This window comes from Euprymna scolopes, chromosome 44 (assembly GCF_053919585.1).
Source record: "Euprymna scolopes isolate OS-2025 chromosome 44, ASM5391958v1, whole genome shotgun sequence".
Lineage (NCBI taxonomy): Eukaryota > Metazoa > Mollusca > Cephalopoda > Sepiida > Sepiolidae > Euprymna > Euprymna scolopes.
The window spans coordinates 22672721-22693940 of NC_136525.1; the positions used below are offsets into that span (position 1 = coordinate 22672721).

At 30.4% G+C, this 21220-nt stretch overlaps 1 protein-coding gene across 2 annotated transcripts in view; it reads right to left on the bottom strand.

Moving 5' to 3' along the window:
* The window catches only part of LOC145268738 (choline transporter-like protein 2), a 279161-nt gene that overhangs the window by 51319 nt on the left and 206622 nt on the right, over positions 1 to 21220 (bottom strand). For both annotated transcript variants that reach the window (XM_080124322.1, XM_080124323.1), the window contains exons 7-12: positions 19383 to 19446; positions 14151 to 14286; positions 8406 to 8489; positions 6733 to 6845; positions 4227 to 4358; positions 308 to 407 (exon numbers count right to left, since the gene is read on the bottom strand). In XM_080124322.1, coding sequence (XP_079980448.1) covers positions 308 to 407; positions 4227 to 4358; positions 6733 to 6845; positions 8406 to 8489; positions 14151 to 14286; positions 19383 to 19446 — 629 coding nt within the window. The remainder of the gene's footprint in view (positions 1 to 307; positions 408 to 4226; positions 4359 to 6732; positions 6846 to 8405; positions 8490 to 14150; positions 14287 to 19382; positions 19447 to 21220) is intronic.

Consider the following 21220-nt stretch of genomic DNA (forward strand, 5'->3'; position numbering starts at 1 on the left):
TCATCCTTTTGGGAATCATCAGTCGATAGATCCAAACCCAGATATATACACACCCCAGAAAACAAAGTCAAAAATATATGCTAAGTAAAAGAAAATTAAAGCTACATATTTTGGTAAAATATACATTCTAATAAGTATATTCCCCTATCTCAGAAAAAGAAGTTCTGCCACACAAGTGCGAAAGACAGAAGCAGCACACAAGCCATGAATGAAACCAAGTTTTTACAGTCATTGAAATTCCTACATGCACAGCTGTCAGGCCTTTTATAGGTATGGCCTTATATGAAACCAATTGTTTGTTGCTTACCTGCTAGCTTCCTTGATGAGTTCAATAGCAACACATAACCTCCGAGCCACAAAAAGGAGCAGCAAAATACAAATGCCAAGCACAACAGCGGAAATAATTCCTATAATAAAAAAAAAATTAAAAAAATGTTTTTAAATAAAAAATTGGTACTGTTAGATTAACAGAAAGCGTTTTCAAAACCAGAAACTTTTTATAATAATGTTGGGTGATTTTTTTTATAATAATGTTGGGTGATTTTTTTTTATAACAATGTTGTGTGATTTTTTTTTTTATAACAATGTTGGGTGATTTTTTTTTTTATAACAATGTTGGGTGATTTTTTTTTATAATAATGTTGGGTGTTTTTTTTTATAATAATGTTGGGTGATTTTTTTATAATAATGTTGGGTGATTTTTTTTTATAATAATGTTGGGTGATTTTTTTTTATAATAACGTTGGGTGATTTTTTTTATAATAATGTTGGGTGATTTTTTTTTATGATAACGTTGGGTGATTTTTTTTATAATAACGTTGGGTGATTTTTTTATAATAACGTTGGGTGATTTTTTTATAATAACGTTGGGTGATTTTTTTTTATAATAATGTTGGGTGATTTTTTATAATAATGTTGGGTGATTTTTTTTTATGATAACGTTGGGTGATTTTTTTTATAATAACGTTGGGTGATTTTTTTATAATAACGTTGGGTGATTTTTTTATAATAACGTTGGGTGATTTTTTTTATAATAATGTTGGGTGATTTTTTATAATAATGTTGGGTGATTTTTTTATAATAATGTTGGGTGATTTTTTTTATAATAATGTTGGGTGATTTTTTTTATAATGTTGGGTGATTTTTTTTTATAATAATGTTGGGTGATTTTTTTTATAATAATGTTGGGTGATTTTTTTTTATAATAATGTTGGGTGATTTTTTTTTATAATAATGTTGGGTGATTTTTTTTATAATAACGTTGGGTGATTTTTCAGAATAGTTAACAAAGTAGAAAAGTGATAAAAAATAAATATACAACAAATAAATGTTACCAAAAGGTAGGTTAAGTTACTCTTCTACTTAACGCAATAAGATTTTTTTATGCATATGCAGTTTAGCAAAGACATTAAAAAATAAAGATAAAGAAAGAAAATCTCTATAATGTATGTGTCTGTTTTGGAATGAAGTTATCATTAACAAAACTTCACTTAATTTGATCAAGCAATTGGGGGGGGGTTACAGAGGAAAATAAACTTTTTTTTAGCTATTTTGGAAATTTCAGCTACGAAGAGAGAGGCGCAGGGGAGATAACTCCATCTAATTCTTGAAGTTCATCAAAATGCACATACAGTTTTAATTTTATTAATAAATTTTGCAATGATTTTTTGTAAGAAAAAAAAAAGACAAATTACTCAAAATTATTAATGGCGTCAAATTTTGGCAAACTTAAAAAATTAGAGTTATCTCCCCTGCACCTCCCTCTCTGTAGGTGAAATTTCCTAGACGTTTGTTGGCGCAATCGTCCTCATTAAAATTTGATTTTATCTCTTAAAAATTTTCAACATAATATAAAGTTTTGCAGAATTGATATATAAAGTTTCGGTTATAGTCCGCTAACATACTTCCTAACTTCTGGCATCGCTGCTACCGGAAGCAGTAACAAAGAAAATTCATTCCTTCGCTTTTATCTCTCGTGCCTATATCTTCCCTGTGCATGTACTCTTTTTTATTACGTTTTTCTGATCTTTTTTGTTTTTTATTTAATAATCATTGAAAAGCTTTTTTCAGTCTAATTTTAATTTGGAATTAGTTTTATTCTTCAAATAATTATTGAAAACACTTTTGCGCTTTTTCATTTTTTAAGTGAAAACAGCTTTTAAAATCTTTTTTAAGTAATGAACTAGTTAATTTATTTTTATCTATATAATTGTTAATTTTTAGTGTACATTTTTTGATAATGTCTTTTTCTTATATTTCAATAAATCGCTTCACAATAGAAATACTGAATAATAATAAAAGTGAAGGAACTGGTTTGCTTTGTCATAGTGCTTCCGGTAGCACTACGCTGGAAGTTAAGTGCGTTAGCTGACTATAACAAAAGTTTTAAAATATATTTTTATCAAACTAAAATATTTTCATATAATTGACAGGATACGTCAAAGGGAGATAATTTGGACAATCTCAAACCAAACGTTCTTCCAATTTCATTGTTTTCTAAACTGTTCAAAGTAGAATAGTCTATTTTATTTACAAACTAGCAGAGACGCCCGACGTTGCCCAGTTGTAAAACATGCTTAAACGAGGTTTTTATTCACGCAGATTTCATATTTATTATTATAGAGTCAATAATTTCATATTATATTGTAACCAATATATAGTCATGATTTCAGAAGTGAAAAAATATGGCAACGAAAACATAACAAAACAGTTCCATGATTAAATCTATTAACAAGTTAAGCAAAGACTGAAGTTTATTTGTACTCTATTGGTTGGACTGTGAAAAGGATTGTTAATTTTATTATATGCAACTGGTCTCCATGGCAACAATGTTTTTGATAAACAAGATGCAAGCAATGGCAGTCAGACGGTCCACAGAGTTCTATAATTAAATAGATTAATAGCTGGAAAAATTGGATTCATTTCTTGAACAGTTAAAACATAATTAAAACACTTTATTTCAAATTAATTTACGTTTACGCAATACCAGAACCCTATCTGTTTGTGCATACGTGATGTCAGACAAATTTGCATATTGTTGTGCAAAAAGATACTTTATTAGTTAACTAGCGGGGGTACCCGGCGTTGCCCAAGTGTTTGTTTCCGGGACGGGGGGGGGGGAGTTTTAAAAAATGTTATGGTAGGTAAGTAGGAAGGATCAAACCCGGAGTCATGAGTAAAAGTAGGAAAATAAAGTGTGAAAAAAAAAACAAAAAAAAAAAACATCTGCAACGTTAACAGTTCGGCCACCAAGAAAAGTCCATTCCAGTTGTTTAGGAAAAAAAAAAAAAAAAAAAAACGACTACGGTAGGTCGGCACGAACGTGAAAATATAATGTGAATTGTCCAGCACGCTAACCACTACGCCACAGAGCACTGCAGCTTAGTTTAGTGATTTTAAATAACTTCACATGAAAGAACTACGAAGCCAAACCGGTGTTCTCTTCTCAACTGTTCCTTGTGAACGATCCCCAAACGGTGTTAAGTGGTGGCAGGGGGAGGAGGAATTTATTAGAGAGAAAATATTTTACCACTTCCATTGATCTTAACCGATTTTGGCCGTGACTTCTCAGCAGAAAAAGTATAGAAATCTAAGATTATCGAGGAATTTGAGAAATAATAAGCCTATAACACACCTCAGATATTGTTCTGCCGTTTGTGCATATTATATTTGCATGAAATATCTTGATTTTTAATCCTATTAATGTCAAAATCAGACGGGAAAAAATGAGTTCATTTTATTTATATAGAGATTATACTTTGAGTGCAAATCCATACCAAAGAAAAAAAAAGAAAGAAAATTCTTGCACCAAAAAGCATGTAAATTAATGAAGTAATTTTATTTTAATAAAAGAAAATTATTGAAAATATTGCTTTATTTTGATAAAAATATATCTTTAAAACTAAAACTAATAGATCCCACACTGTCAACCAAACCCCAACCTCTGTCCCATCACCGCAATATTGCATCCATGCATTTGTTTTGTGAGTACTTTAATGGAACATACTTCGATGAACTTGTAGCACCGTTTGGGATACCTTGATGTAGATATCCAAAATTAACCTGATAGCAAAATCCTATCACCTTCACCGTATAATTCACTCGATGCGGGGGAATCTCCTACTCTGAAAGTTTATTGCCTCAAATTGTACATCATGCAGATTTTTCTTTATTTTTGATTTTTAACATAAGAAGAATATACAAGAATAAAAAAAAAAAAAACTTACCAAGGAAAAGCCAAGTTTGCTTAAGTCCAATATAATATTCAAAATTTCCAACAAACGCCGGGGCCAGACCAAATTCAGCTGTCACATTCGTATTGTTCAGTTCAACGTAGGTGCTGAAGGTGTAATAAGTAACTGAAAATAAAGTAAAATCAAAATTTATTAATATTTGATTTGCGTTCATCAGCTATAAAGTATACTAGTTTATTTCACTGTTCCTATATTGAACATATATTCTAAACAATTGGATTATTCATCTTAAGCATTATTTTCATAATGTTTCGGCTGGTGTAGTCTCCGATCTTCTTTAGGTGTATTTTGTCAAATTCAGAATCTCTCTATCAAACTCAGGAATCTCTTGAAATCAGGAATCTTACTGTCAAACCTGGGAATCTTAGTGTTAAACTCTGAAGTCTTTTGATCAAACTCAAGTCTTGAGTTATATATGTTTTTTTTATTTACTCTGAAAAGTTAACAAAACAGTAATAAACAAAAAATTAGGCACAAGGCCACTCAAAAATTGGGGAAGGGGTGTCTATGGTCATCCTTGTCACTGTATCTTTGCTAGTCTAAACTGCTCAAACTCGGAAATCCTTCCGATCAAACTCGGAAATCCTTCCGATCAAACTCGGAAATCCTTCCGATTAAACTCGGAAATCCTTCCGATCAAACGCAGAAATCTTTTGATCAAACGCAGAAATCTTTTGATCAAACGCAGAAATCTTTTGATCAAACGCAGAAATCTTTTGATCAAATGCAGAAATCTTTTGATCAAACGCAGAAATCCTCCCAATTAAACGCAGAAATCTGCACAGATTTTGAATGAAACCCTTTATTTAATCCAAATGGTTATCATGCTCTCACTTTGCATTGAATGTTCAGCAGAATGTTATAAAATGCATTAACCATATTCTAAACACATAAAAGATGGAGACCAAAAATACGGTTAACACATTTATTTACTGTTGACAATTATGAAAGACAAGTAACATACGCTATACCAAAATAAGATATTTAATTCTTACTCGACCTTTAAGATAAAAACATTGATTACTGAAGGAGAAGGGGCTAAATTCTCCATTTCATAGGAAATTCATGAGAGAGGTCTACTAACAATAAATTTGTAATATTCTTTGGTCCTTTCAAGCACAATTTAAGGGAAAATAATCAGCATTGCTCAGAACTGATACACCACCACAATTGTTTCCTTACTATGGCTATAAGAAGCCACTGGGAACAAAAACTAAAATCAAGATAAATTTCCTAAACTGCAGGCCACAACCCTCCTGTGTGTGTGTGTTTGGAGAAAGTAGTGCAAACAATTTTTTTCAGCATTTGTGTTATTTTAGACAATTTTTTTTTATTTCAGTTTTGAAGAACAAAGGGAGACAAATCAAGAAGACCCTGAACTTTTTCAAACGATTTCTCCAAAAATAGATATGAATATATTAAAAATACACAATATTTTTTTTTTTTTTTTTAAACTTTGGACCAGAAATGAAACTATCAATTTTTTTGCAGTGTCAAAGACTTATCTTCCTCCGAGACATATCTGGAGAGGAAATGTATTACACAAGTAATAAAAATGAAAAAGATGCTCAAAGATTTTTTCAGTTAGGAAAGAATTTTTTCAGGTTTTATTTGACTGACATTATAATATTTTTATATTCATGGGCATATGACATTTTCTCATATCAGAATGTTTGGAGAGTTTGATGTCCAATCACACAATTTGTTTATTAAAAACTTGTCTATTGAGCACATTTTGTGACATCTGCAAATTCTTCGTAATTAACGTTTTATGTTTCTGAATTTTTTAGATGAGGATTGGTTATTCGTATTATTATTTGGATTCTTCAGACTGCTGTTCTCATCTTGAGTGTCATTTTCATAATGTTTTGATCAATGTAACCTCTGACCTTCAGGTGTATCATGTCGAACTCTGGAATTTTTCTGTTGAACTCTGGAATCTGGACGGAATTTTAAACGGAACCCTTTATTTACTTCAAATATAAAGTAAATAAAGGGTTCATCCATGTTCCTTGAGTTCAACATGATACACCTAAAGAAGGTTGGAGGTTACATCAACTAAAACATTATCAAAATGACACTCAATATGAGAACAGTAGACCAAAGAATCCAAATAATATGAATCAATGTTTTATTTTGTGTTATTAGAATTTTTTACCTAAAAGTAAAGCGAAAATATTGACATTTTCAGATTTTTCTTGATTTATTTCACCCTCACCCTTTCTTCCTATTCTGAAAAAAGTTCTTTAAAAATGAAAAAAAAAAAAAAATGCCCAAAATCACACAAATGCCTTTTTTTCCCTGAACTCTGTAATCTCTACAGAAGTTCAGGTAATCCACTTTGTTTAACGCTACAAGACTGGAAATAGATGCTAGACCAAAACCTGTCTTTCCAAGCTGAGAAAAGACCTATTAGGAAATATACATCTGAAGAAATGAAAACAATGGATAACTCTGCAGAGTTGTCTTTCATACTTACTGAATCCAAGAAGTCCAAGGAAGGTAATGATTGTGACAATTATGAGAACAGATGCCAACCAACGTAGGAGAATGACCCAAAAGAGGGAGATACCAACCGCAATCAAGAAACAACTGCAAAAAGAAAATCAAATTTACACAACTTAATTTTCACACGCGTGTCATTATTTTAACTTCCTTCTAAATTGAACTGAAAGAGAAAAAAATTCCGAAAGAAAACAAAAAAAATAAGAAAAATTTTCCCAAACTTTATGAAAAAGAAAAATTTACCAAATAAAAAATTACAAAATAAAAGAAAGATTTATAAAAAAAATGAAAAATTTACCAAAAACAAAAAAATTTACTAAAAGAAAAAAAAACTTATAAAATAGAAAAAGTTTATAAAAGAATATACAAAAAGAAAATATATATATATCTATAAAAGTGTGTGTGTGTGTGTGTGTGTGTGTGTGTGTGTGTTTACATATTTCCCTACCAAACTACTGTCAGTTTTCAGTCTACAGACTCAAGATTTGGGAAAATCTTTTTTAATCAGTTTTCGGCGAGAAATTTGGCTGTCAAGAGGTCAAAATTCAACGATTTGACCTTTGAAAACTTTACCAAACCACTAAGTTTGGGTCTAAACACTTGAAATTTTAGATGTAGGTTACTTGGATATGGATCAAACCTTTTAATTGGATTTGAGCCCAAAACAATAAATGTTAAGGGGTCAAAATTAAAAAAAAAAAATTGATCTCTGTGGTCTTTACCAAATAACTCAGCCAATGTTTGGTCTAAACATTTGAAATTTTACATAAAGGGTAATCAGAGATAGGGCAAGCTTTTTAATCAGTTTTTGACTGAAAACTTGGTTGCCAAGAGGTCAAAGTTCAAAAGATTTGACCATTGCAAACTATTCAGTCAATTTTGGGTCTAAACATTTAAAATTTTACATAAAAGGGTATTTAGACATGCAGCAAGCTTTTTATTCAGTTTTTGGGTGAAAATTTGGCTGACAAGAAGTCATAGTTGAAAGCGTAGACCTTTGCAGACTCTGCCAAACTCCTCCGCCAATTTTGAGTCCAAACACTTGAAATTTTAAATGTAGGTTACCTGGACATGAGTCAAACATATATAAGTTATGAACAGTACATAGGGCCCAAGCAAATCAGGGCTGAACTGCTATTATACAAAAAAAAGAAAGTATACAAAAAAAGAAATTTACAAAAAATAAATAATTTACGTTAAACCAAATACACCAATAAAAGAATGAATGAGTGTTCTTGTGTTGAGTTAAAATAGGAAATAAATGATAAAATTACACAGACCAATTTGAGAAAACGAGGGATAAATAAAGACCTGGTCAGAGATATGTTTGTTTGGAAATCAATTTTTAAAAGCAGTCCAACACATGCCAGCATGTAAAACAGACGTTAAATCGAATATGGTGAAAGAATGGATGAGAATGATTGGGTTAGTAGATGTAGAACAGTTGAGGTAACAGGGTCGGTTGGCAGGGGAAGGCAAAAAAAAAAAAAACATGAGATAAAATGATGAACAAGGATAAAGAGAAAGAGGCATAAATAAAGATCCGTTCAGTTTGGAAGTAAATTTCTGAACTCTGTTCAACACATGCTTGCATGCAAAATGGACATTAAAATGATGATGATGATGACGATGACAACGACGACTTACACAAGAATTAGGAGCCAGGATCCCTTGACATCACTGTAAATCATCTCTCCGTATTCATGGAATTTGTAGAATTCACTGAGGTATCTGTCAAAAATAAAGTATAAAAGTGATTACCTTTATCTCCAAAGAATTAGGCATGTGAATGTTTTTATATTTTTTTTAATGTATTTTTAATGTTTTTATATTTTTTTATGTATTTTTAATGTTTTTATATTTTTTTATGTATTTTTAATGTTTTTATATTTTTTTATGTATTTTTAATGTTTTTATATTTTTTTTATGTATTTTTAATGTTTTTATATTTTTTATGTATTTTTAATGATTTTATATTTTTTTTATGTATTTTTAATGATTTTATATATTTTTTTATGTATTTTTAATGTTTTTATATTTTTTTATGTATTTTTAATGTTTTTATATTTTTTTATGTATTTTTAATGTTTTCATATTTTTTTATGTATTTTTAATGTTTTCATATTTTTTTTATGTATTTTTAATGTTTTTATATTTTTTTTATGTATTTTTAATGTTTTTATATTTTTTTTATGTATTTTTAATGTTTTTATATTTTTTTTATGTATTTTTAATGTTTTTATATTTTTTTATGTATTTTTAATGTTTTTATATTTTTTTATGTATTTTTAATGTTTTTATATTTTTTTATGTATTTTTAATGTTTTTATATTTTTTTATGTATTTTTAATGTTTTTATATTTTTTTATGTATTTTTAATGTTTTTATATTTTTTTTATGTATTTTTAATGTTTTTATATTTTTTTATGTATTTTTAATGTTTTTATATTTTTTTATGTATTTTTAATGTTTTTATATATTTTTTTATGTATTTTTAATGTTTTTATATTTTTTATGTATTTTTAATGTTTTTATATTTTTTTTATGTATTTTTAATGTTTTTATATTTTTTTTATGTATTTTTAATGTTTTTATATTTTTTTATGTATTTTTAATGTTTTTATATTTTTTTATGTATTTTTAATGTTTTTGATGTCTCTCCTTTTTGTATCTTCCTTATTATTTTTTGGTACTTGTGCAGAATTTAAACTGGAATGGATCTAAGCATCCGCTTGGCTTTGCCAGGAACATAACATCAACTACCAGATTATGCCAAGCATTGCTGATGATCAAATCTTAACAATGTTACAAAACAGAAAGAACAATAAATGGAAATTGTAGAAATAATAAAGAAAAAAAAAAACAATTACTTACTGTAATTTTGTTTTATTAATCATTCAATGTTTCATGACAGACATCTTTAGAGGGGATGGGGGTACAATAACCATTTTTATTTTTTGCATTTTTCGTTTTCATTTTCGATGTTTAGCAAACAAAAAAAAAAATTTTTAAACAATCTATGCATTTTATACGGAGATTATCTTTCAAACGGTTTTTAAAAAGTTCAAAAGAAGCAAAAATATTTTTATTTTTGAGTATTTTTGTAGGGTTAAAAGTTTTCTTTTTTATCAAAGAAAATTGCAAGAAAAGCTTTTAAAACCCTTCTCCTGTTTTTTTTTTTTTCTAAGAAAATTGTAAGAAAAGATTTGTGCACCTCCAGCCACATTTATCGCTTACAGAGCTTTTCTTTGCATTGATGCATCTAACGTCAAATATAATGCAATTCTTTTGGGGATCCGATTAATTTCTTATTTTGATAAAAAAAAAAACTACTTTTTGGAGGTGTCTGCAGTTGTTTGTTTCACATTAATAAATTCATAGTGTTGTTAGTCTCCATGCTTTCCATGTAACATCTTGTTTCTTTTATTTTTTAGTTTTGTTAGAACCCCCCCCCTCCCGACAAAAGGAGGGTGGACCTGTAAATTCATCCTTGTCCGTTTGTCTGTCTGCACTTTCCTCAATAACTATGCCTTGGACTTTTTTGAATTTTTTGAAATTTTGCACATTAAACATGATATGAGTAAAAAATAACAGAACAGATTTTCTGGGAAAACTCCGGTTGCTCCCCCTACGAGTGCCTTTCGGGTTAAAATGGCTAAAATTGACACTTTTGTGCTTATTAAAAAAAATTGATGCCTTGGATTTTTATAAAACTTTCTGAAAAGTTGTAACTGATTTCTAAAAATTTTCTTTGTCTATACTTCGTGATAACTCTTGGGTGTGCCCTTTGGGCTCTTTTCAGGCTAATAAAAACACTCCATTTTTGGGACTATTTTACTATATTTGTCCAAAATTTTTTGTGTATGCCTATTTAGCAGTTTTGCATGGTGCTGAACTCAAATTTAAATATGTTAAGGCCTTGGGAACTTCTGGGGCTAAATGAGGGAAAGGGGGGGTGCAAATGATGGACTTGACTGTTTCTTTTTTTGCATGGTGCAGAACTCAAATTTATTTATGTTAAGGCCTAAAACTGCACCGTTTGTTCATTTTCACCAGGATTTGAATCCCCTGGGGACTTTTGGGGTTAAATGGGAATGGGTAGCATATGCTGAACTTAGTCAATTTTTTTTATGCCGCGTTCACTGTGCACTCCTGGGGGGGACCATGCATGCTTCACTTGTTTTTATAATTTTCTCTTCCAATATTTATCTGAAAGTCCTGCTCATTTCCGCGTACTCTGATTGGCTGATCAGCATCATATGTCAGATTACTAGCAAACGCTTAGATCTGTTCGGTTCAAAATTTGCACAAGTATCGATTTTTTATATCTTCTCATGTAGTGTCTATTTAATTTCTTTTGTCCTTATGCCAGCTTTTTTTGTATATATGATTTTGGCCATTTTTCTCCTTTTGTGATAAGAAGCATTAGACTTAGAAATATCATGGTCTAAAAAGGTTTTTTTTTCTTTTTTCCTTATTGATCTGATGAGGAGTTCTATTTAACTTTGAATTCTCATCTTTTATTTCTAATATTAATTGCTCCACTTATCCGTGTAGAGCTTTTAGTATCTTGATAGGTTTTTGTATATAGGTTATAGTTTTTTTTTTTTTATCTTTAATCGGCATCAATTTTATATAAATATGTGTATATTTTATATTTTAATCCCCCCCCTTTGGGTAGAGCACTGTCATAAATGTATCTCGCTCTCTACTTAATTGGCTATAAAGCAAGGCCCACTGTTTGTTTGTTTGTTTGTTTGTTTAAACCCAAAAGTCCCCAGGGAATTCAAATCCTGGTGAAAATGAACAAACAGTGCAGTTTTAGGCCTTAACATATGTAAATTTGAGTTCTGCACCAAAAATAGCTAAGTCCATCATTTGCACCCCCCCTTTCTCTCATTTAGCCCCAGAAGTTCCCAAGATCTTAACATATTTAAATTTGAGTTCAGCACCATGCAAAACTGCTAAATAGACATACACAAAAAATTTTGGACAAATATAGTAAAATAGTCCCAAAAATGGAGTGTTTTTATTAGCCCTAAAAGAGCCCAAAGGGCACAACCAAGAGTTATCGCGAAGTATAGACAAAGAAAATTTTTAGAAATCAGTTACAACTTTTCAGAAAGTTTTATAAAAATCCAAGGCATCAATTTTTTTTAATAAGCACAAAAGTGTCAATTGTAGCCATTTTAACCCGAAAGGCACTCGTAGGGGGAGCAACCGGAGTTTTCCCAGAAAATCTGTTCTGTTATTTTTTTACTCATATCATGTTTAATGTTTGTGCAAAATTTCAAAAAATTCCAAGGCATAGTTATTGAGGAAAGTGCAGACAGACAAACGGACAAGGGTGAATTTTTTTTTTTTTACAAGGTAGTCACCACTTATTAAGGCCTGGAAGCCACTCGGGGATAAAGGTTATTGTGTGTATAGTACGTTAGTGTTGGAGATTTGATAAAGTGTCTTACTTAAAGAGGCGGTTCATCAGGAATTTGTTCACATTGGACTTGAAGACATCCAGGTTGTAGTCAGGTGGGAAACAGGCAACCGGAACAGAGTTCCACAGGCGTGCACTTCTAAGAAAGAAGCTTTGTTCATGCAATCTACGTTTTGATTTTGGCACAGATAAGGAGTGGGGAAAATTTTTGATAGTGGTTTCAGCTAGGCGGGTGTTTATCGTGAAAGATTGACGAGGGGGGACCAGAGATTGGAGTTCAGACGAGCACCTGCCATGGTAGTAACGATAAAACAAAGACAGGCTCACAACGTCTCTCCTATGGGAGAGAGGTTGCAGGGAAGAGAAAAGAGCATCACCCACTAGTTTGTGAACAATGACCCAACGGACCAGTGGTTAAAATTTCTGACTATCAATGTGATGGTTGAAGGTTCAATCCTCAACTAGGGAAAGATGCTAATCTACCCGCACTGAGGAGTTGTAATACAACAAAACACTACTGTATGTGGATGACTACATATACATACATACATATATATTTATATATATACAAGTTAGAAAAGCATGTCATCCAAGGCATGAAAATTGTTAAACAATATGTTTTTACTATAGGCTTTAAAAATAAAGGCACAAGATTCAATTTGAAATTTATTTATCTTCAAAGTGCACTTTTATAAATTTTACAAAGTAAGGTATAAAAATTTAATTTAAATTGAATCAAAAAATTACCTTGGATTTATTTTATATAATGTACATTTTATTGCACTTTTAAAAAAATCATTGAAAATTTTATATTTATATCATTAATTGCTAGATGAAAGATAATGTTTTTAAATTGCAACAAAATGTACATCACAGAAAATAAATCCAAGATAATTTTTTGATTAAATTTAAATTAAATTTTTATACCTTACTTTGTAAAATGTATAAAAGTGCACTTTAAAGATAAATAAATTTCAAATTGAATCTTGTACCTTTATTTTTAAAGCCTATAGTAAAAACATTTTGTTTAACAATTTTCATGCCTTGGATGAAATGCTTTTCTAACTTGTATCTTATCTTTTTAAGATTATATTTTAAAACTCTCCTTCTCTCTATTTCAGTTTGTATTTCTCCTCACACCACAACTCATTTTTTGCAACCCCCTCTTTGTAATACAGGTCTGAATAATGAGAAAATCTGATTTTTTTTTTAACAAAAACTTTAAAATAACTTTTTTTAGATTAAATTTTTTTAAACTTCTTTCAGAATAGAAAATCTTTAAATTTTAATAAGGAACATATTTCATATAGGTTTCATAAACAAATATTCAGTACATAACAAGAAAAATAGAGATGAAATTTTCAAAAGGAGTGTATAACTGGTTACAGTCAATCGTAGTCCTCGCCAGTGAAAGTGTTTGTTATTGTTATTCTATTATTATTATTATTATTTAAAACATTTTGTGTCCTGCTCTCTCGCACGAGGACTAATATATATATATATATATAAAAGCACAACACAGTTATTCTTTTTTTTCAATTTTTCTGGATATCTTTTTCATTTGCTGAGCAGTCTTTTTTTATTTCAGCTGGTACGTTGTATAAAATGGTGCCCAAAAGTTGTTCAGCCATATTCTTAAGCGCTTTCTATCAGTGCGTCCGATAGAAAGCGCTTAATATGGTATGTTTTACTTGAAATTCAATATTTAGAAGCACTTTAATTTCTTGCTCATATTTCTGTGTATATTATAAAGCAACGCCATTATGCATCTTTAAGCCATATAAGATTATCTCCCTTCATCTAATTTCAAGATGTCATGCGATCTTGTGATTCAAAATCTGCGGACTCTAAATAGTAAATTAATTTTATTTTTTATTAAAATTTTACTTGATAATTTCCCATAATTTTTGGTGTCCAGATTAACTGTTTAAGGACAAATGACCAAACAACAAACATACCTGGTAGCTTCATCAAGAGAATGGGGTGTGATCTTTAGGCCATCAACATTTTCTAGAACAATATTAGAATTTCCGCTCATCAGGTTATCGTGAAAATTGCGGGCATTAAAAATGGCTGGAATACATCGGCGGGCAACTGAAATACGACAAAAGAAAAATTCATGAAAATCATTTTTCAAATTCATTTTAATTATTTGAACGATTGTTCTCATCTTGGATTTTCGTAACGTTTCAACTGATATAATATCCGAACTTCTTCATGTGTGGCTTGTTGAACTCGTGGAATTTATACTTTTGAACAGACCCCTTTATTTAATCCATGGGGGTTGCTTGGTTTGTTCCATCAGCCATTACTGGGTAATCTATATATTAATATCATAGCACCTTTAACATACGTACACATGTCATGGTTTCTAGATTATAAATTATTCGATCGGGAGATCCTATTTATTAAAAAGGATGATAGAAGGTGATAACATACTACGGATATTAAATTAGTATATAGATATGCTAATTTAATGTTTTTAGCATGCCATCATCTTCTATCCTCCTTTTTTAATAAATAGAATCTCCCGATCACAGAAGACGCAATGTAAAAAAAAAAAAATTTTTTTTTAAAAATGTCGCTTTTGGGCTGTAGGTGAAACTAAATTATACCTTCAATGTCTTCTCATTTTGGATCATTATACCATCTGTCTAAAGATGGTATGATGATATTGTGGGGTTTCCGTTCACGCCGGGCGTCCATACAATGGAAATATATCACAGACTCCCATAAGGATATTGGATATAAACCGTAATAACCAGATATATTCTGACACTAGATTAACCAGATTACTTAGATAAATACTTTTACAGTTTTAGCAAAAGGGCTACAAGATCAAAGTGTAGTATCTGTTCCGGCAGATGCTGCACTTAAGATAATTTGTACCAGTCAATGGAGGGGAAACCCTCTATACTGGGAACCGCCTGGGTAATACCTAGGAGGTCCACCCTCCCAGGCCTTGCCACCGGGCTTTCTGGTGGGGCAAGTTTATTGCTTGCTGCCTGAGGCGCCCCGACCAGGGAATGCCGACGGGGTTACTCAGGCAATTTTTAAAATTGCAGGAGTGCCCCTCCTTTAGGGGAGCCTGCGGGGTTCCCACTTTCCGGCCTTGTGCCACATAATGCTGATGTGGGCAGCATTTAAATAAAAACCCTCTATACTGGGACAATTATTATTTTTGGTAACCAGAGTGCCCCCTTTTTGCCTACTTTTAGGGGAGCTGGTTTTTACCTCACATTAAAAACGGCCTTGTGCCTAATTTGCTCAGTGGGGGAGCAAATAAATACCATCTGTTCCGGCAGATACTGCACTTAAGATAATTTGTACCAGTCAATGGAGGGGAAACCCTCTATACTGGGACAATTATTATTTTTGGTAACCAGAGTGCCCCCTTTTTGCCTACTTTTAGGGGAGCTGGTTTTTACCTCACATTAAAAACGGCCTTGTGCCTAATTTGCTAAGTGGGGGAGCAAATAAATACCATCTGTTCCGGCAGATACTGCAAGCTATGACTAGCTATGACTAGCAAAGACCAGATGTGGGGGCAACCCCACATGCCTGACCTTTAACCAGCTTCCATTTCCCACCTCTCGGGAGCTGGTCCCCTTTTTCCCTTCCCCCTCCCTTCACTCCTCACATTAAAAATTGGCCTTGTGCCTAATTTGCTCGGTGGGGGAGCAAATAAATACCATCTGTTCCGGCAGATACTGCAAGCTATGACTAGCTAGGACTAGCTATGACTAGCAAAGACCAGATGTGGGGGCAACCCCACATGCCTGACCTTTAACCAGCTCCCATTTCCCACCTCTCGGGAGCTGGTCCCCCCTTTCCCTTCCCCCTCCCTTTACTCCTCACATTAAAAATTGGTCTTGTGCCTAATTTGCTCGGTGGGGGAGCAAATAAATACCATCTGTTCTTCAGATGCTGCACTTCTATTTCTTGTTCTCTTTCAGTGGAGGAGAAATCCTTCACGACTGAGAAAATTTTTATTTTTGTACCTTTTCTCCACGTTAAAAAACGACCCTGGTGTCTAACTCTGTCCCGTGGGGAGGCATAGTAAATAGGTCCAATAATATTGCAAAGTTTCCATTCACACTGTACGTCTACAGAATGCCTAGCAGTAATATATTACACATGAAAGATGCCGCTGTGGAATTTCCACAACATTTTCAATTTTTTGGAAAAAGTCTAGCTTCTACTTCCATATACAAAAACTGATGTAACAGTCGACGCCTCCGTTCAGTCTCGAAAGATAAAGGATACCCAATGTAGAGGCAGCTGCACATGTAGTTGTGAGACAAGGGTTGCAATCCCTAACCACACCTTTCTTGAATCGGTACTGTTTGAATCCAGTGGAAAGGGGAAGTCTAGGACGTCTGGAAACAATGCAGAGATAAGCAGAGAGCACATACAGCACCTGGTGTCAACGTGATTAGGCTGTACCTGCAACAATGGCTTTCACATTTCATCTTGGTAGCAAGAGTTGACTTCCAGATCACTTATATCTTATCTAGCATTACAAGCATATGCTGTATTTTTGTGGGCATCAGCAATATTACATACCTAATGTGCTTCAACAAGTCATATCTTTTTTATTTGTTGGTCAATTTTTAAAAGAATTATATTGATGGAAAGAGAATAGAATAAGCATTCCAATGATGTTAATGTATTTTTCTTTTATGCGCCAATTTAAAAATGAAAAAAATTACGACAACAAAAAGGAATCTGTTTTTTCAATGTTTACATGTCATATGTTACGTTTGGATACATATGCGCGGGGTTAAATTTGATTGGATATGGCTGAAATTTTGCAGGTTATATAAGCATAGAAGTCCATCTCTACTGGACTTTGACTAATTTTTACGACCACAGGAAGCAAAGTTACAACTGAGCAAAGTTGACAAAGAATATTTCAAAATTGATAAGATAAATCGGTATATATCATCCATTTTCGTATAGGTAATAGTTTCAGAAATATTTTCATGCATAATATGTAAATATTTGATAATTATTAATTGTGCGGAAATTTCTTTAAAATGTTATCTTTTATAAAAATTTAAATCTGCTTTAAGGGAAACGATGACAGCGATAGTTAGCTATGCTATTTAGGAGTTTGTATTCTCTTCAAAAATAGAAAACTTTTTTCTTCTTTCAAAATCAAAGCAGAAAAAGTTTCATTTTTTATTCTGAGTTTGTCAATTTAAAAAAATTATTATCAAGTTTTTTAAATTTGATTTCCAAACAATACTAATTTGTTGGTTTTAACGCTTTTAGTACACATGTACTAAAAGCGTTAAAAAACAGCAAAATGTACTAAGTACATGTGTTTGTTTTTAAGTGGTAAAAAAACAAAACAAGAAAAAACAAAAAAAACCCAAATATATAACAAATAAAAGGCACTTGTACACTTATACTACCATGCTGAAATAATAATGTTATTATTTAGAAACCCATTCTTAACATGGGGTAGGAAGGATGTTTTAACTATTCTGTACTTTCACCTAACAATTAAATAAAATATATTGTGAAACTTGAACTTATTTTTAACTCATTGTCAAGACCATTTTTTCGAATCTGTAAAAAGAACCTGTTTTTTTTTTAACTGAGGATATCTAAATAATAATAATAATAATAATAATAATAATAATAACAATAATAATAATAATTAGGCGGTTCAATAAAGAATTTCATTGGGATGCATTTTGTAAATTTTTACCTTGTTTTCACTTTAACATTTTTCTTTAAAATGACTATCTTTTAAGGTTTTTGGGTATGCTGAAAACGAATATCGCATTTAAATTTTCTGCAAATAAGTACCTTTCTGGATATTAGGCAATGTTATTTCTTATGTTATCGCTGGTGGCCATCTTGGTACATGCGTTTGCACATAGTTTCTCAGGGTTACGTTTGCGCGCTCCCGTGTACCAAGATGACCATCAGCGATAACATAAGAAATGACATTGCTTAATATCTGGAAAACTACTTATTTGCAGAAAATTTAAATGCGATATTCGTTTTCAGCATACCCCAAAACCTATAAAAGTAATCATTTTACATGCTAAGGTGGAAACAACGTAAAAAATTACCGTTTTATTTCTTTGTTTACATAGTTGAATTCTTAGTAAAACGATAGAATAGAAATGACAAAAATTACCATCGACTGGTGAATATATAGTTGTTGTTTATCAGGATTCCTAGTATCCTGGTACTGTGAAAGCTACATCCAGGATTCATGTAGAGTATGATTTATGGTTGCATCTCAGAAAATAGATCTTTTAGGCCAGATAGAGAGGATTTACAAAATTGAAAATTGGACTGGTCCCAAAATGCATAAGTTCTGGTCGACTATGGGAATTTCCACCTTTTACAGAAATCCAAAATTTATATGAAAAATTTTAGATTAATTCATATCTACTCAATATTTTTTTCTTTGAGGGGAGTAGTAAATACCAGCCATGAATGCTCTTTTGGCTTTCAATGGCTACACCCAAGATTAAGCTCTCCTTTGGTGAGGAGGCAGGAAAATGCCTATTCTCAATAAAGTTATATTTAAATACCACTATAATACTTATTCATGAATAGACACCCACTATGATACCATGTGGCAGTTTTAAATAAATTGAAATTTGTACATCTTAATTTATAATTCATGGCTTATGGTAAAGAGATAAATCAAATTTGACTGCATAATCAGAAAGAGCACACAATTTTACATAAGACTGCAAAGTTTCATGAGAATAGCTTGAAAAATAAATTGGCAAAATTACTGAATTTCTTGAAATGTTGAGGTCCGTAATTTAACCCACTTTTTCTAAAGAAAAATGTCCATGGAAAGGCATAAATTTTGGCACTTAAAATTCTCATAACTTTTGAACTATTGATGGCATTTGCATAATTCAAACGGTTTTAAGCATCTTTTACATAGCTCTTTTCATGCAAGTTGATAAAATAACAATTATCTAAAAAGAAAAAAATCAACTTGTAATGCTACTTATCCAGCTGAGCCCATTCCAGGCTTTTCTGCTTCACACATTTAGTTCAATTTTGCTTTACTGCCAATTTCAGTAATAAACTCATCAAAATAGCCTCATATAACATCTTTAAATCTCAACATATCTTCTGTTTCCAAGACTATGTGGATTCATCTTTTCTTTAGTTTGATTTGTTGTATGACAAAATGCACTTACCAGACATCGACTTGATATAGTAGGCAGCACATTTTCCGGATTTTACCAAATCAGTAATGCTTTCCTAAAAGAGAAAGAAACAGAGTTGCTTACTTTGAAACCAATTAACATAATAACAGAATAAGTCTTGACTCAAATTTAGTGGAAAAAAGGTGTTAGGCCAAAATATCTTCCAAATATAATTGACTTCTAATTTTGGTTTAAAATAAAAGTATTCAAACAGTTTCTATGTTGTTTATTTTCTTTGGGGGGGTATTTTAAATACTTTCTTTTTTACAAAAATAATTAAAGACTTATTTAAGTTAAAAAATATTTAATGAAAGAGTTAATTTCGGCAATACAAGATATTTTTTTTACACATTTTATTCTTACAAAAATAATAACTCATTAATGTGGTTTGATATAATTTTTAAAATATCATAAAAAAGTTTTATGAAATAAAAACATTTATTGAAATTGTGAATTAAAAAAAATATATTTTAAAAAATTGACTTAATTTAGGAAATGTAAGACTTAATTATAAAAATAATTACTGAAAATAATTAATTAAAAATCTTACATATGAAGCTACTTTTTCAAATTAAAATCATTGTATTGAATATTTTTAATTACAATCATTTTTCATTAAATATTTTTAATTACAATCATTTTTCATTAAATATTTTTAATTACAATCATTCTTCATTAAATATTTTTTGATTACAATCATTTTCATTAAATATTTTTCAATTACAATCATTTTCATTAAATATTTTTCAATTACAATCATTTTCATTAAATATTTTTCAATTACAATCATTTTCATTAAATATTTTTAGTTACAATCATTTTCATTAAATATTTTTAATTACAATCATTTTCATTAAATATTTTTAATTACAATCATTTTTCATTAAATATTTTTAATTACAATCATTTTCATTAAATATTTTCAATTACAATCATTTTCATTAAATATTTTCAATTACAATCATTTTCATTAAATATTTTCAATTACAATCATTTTCATTAAATATTTTTAATTATAATCATTTTCATTAAATATTTTTAATTACAATCATTTTCATTAAATATATAATCATTTTCATTAAATATTTTCATAAATAAAAAAAAACATTTCTTTTACTATTTATAAAATCATATTTTAAATAATTTTTCTGCACTAAAAAAAGTCATAAACTATTCGCACACTTATTTTTTTTGTAAGAGAACAAAATTATATCTGGAAGCTATTTTCTGCTTGACACTTATTCCATTATGCTGTAAATTAATGCAAAACACAAATTGTCTCCCCTTGCAATCATTACTCTTTGAATAAGATAAACAGGAATCAAAAAATTTTGTGTTATGTAACAAGGACTTCTTTTGCACTAATGGGTCATTCCTAACAAGGCTCATAGTGTGTATATATATATATATATATATATATATATATATATATATATATATATATATATATATATATATATTAGAATTTTTAGAATATGATATAATTATTTTCACGATCAAACAACGTTTGTTGGCTTTCATGGCTTATGTGAGTTGCGAATTTGTTTGACTGGCAGAAAATATTAAAATATTGGCATAATAATTATATGATTGTTTCTGTGCTACAAAACAGGTGCTGTCAAGAATTGAACATACTGAATGAAATAAATAGTAAGATGAACAACATCTTGGAATTTGGAATATAGAGTTTTTGTCATATATATATGTTGTTTACTGAAAAAAAAAGTTTCCATATGTCTGGATCACCTAGTTATTTATATATTTATCTATTTACAGGAATTAAATAGTGTGGGATCTAATTAATTTATGGCCCGTCATGGGTAGACTTG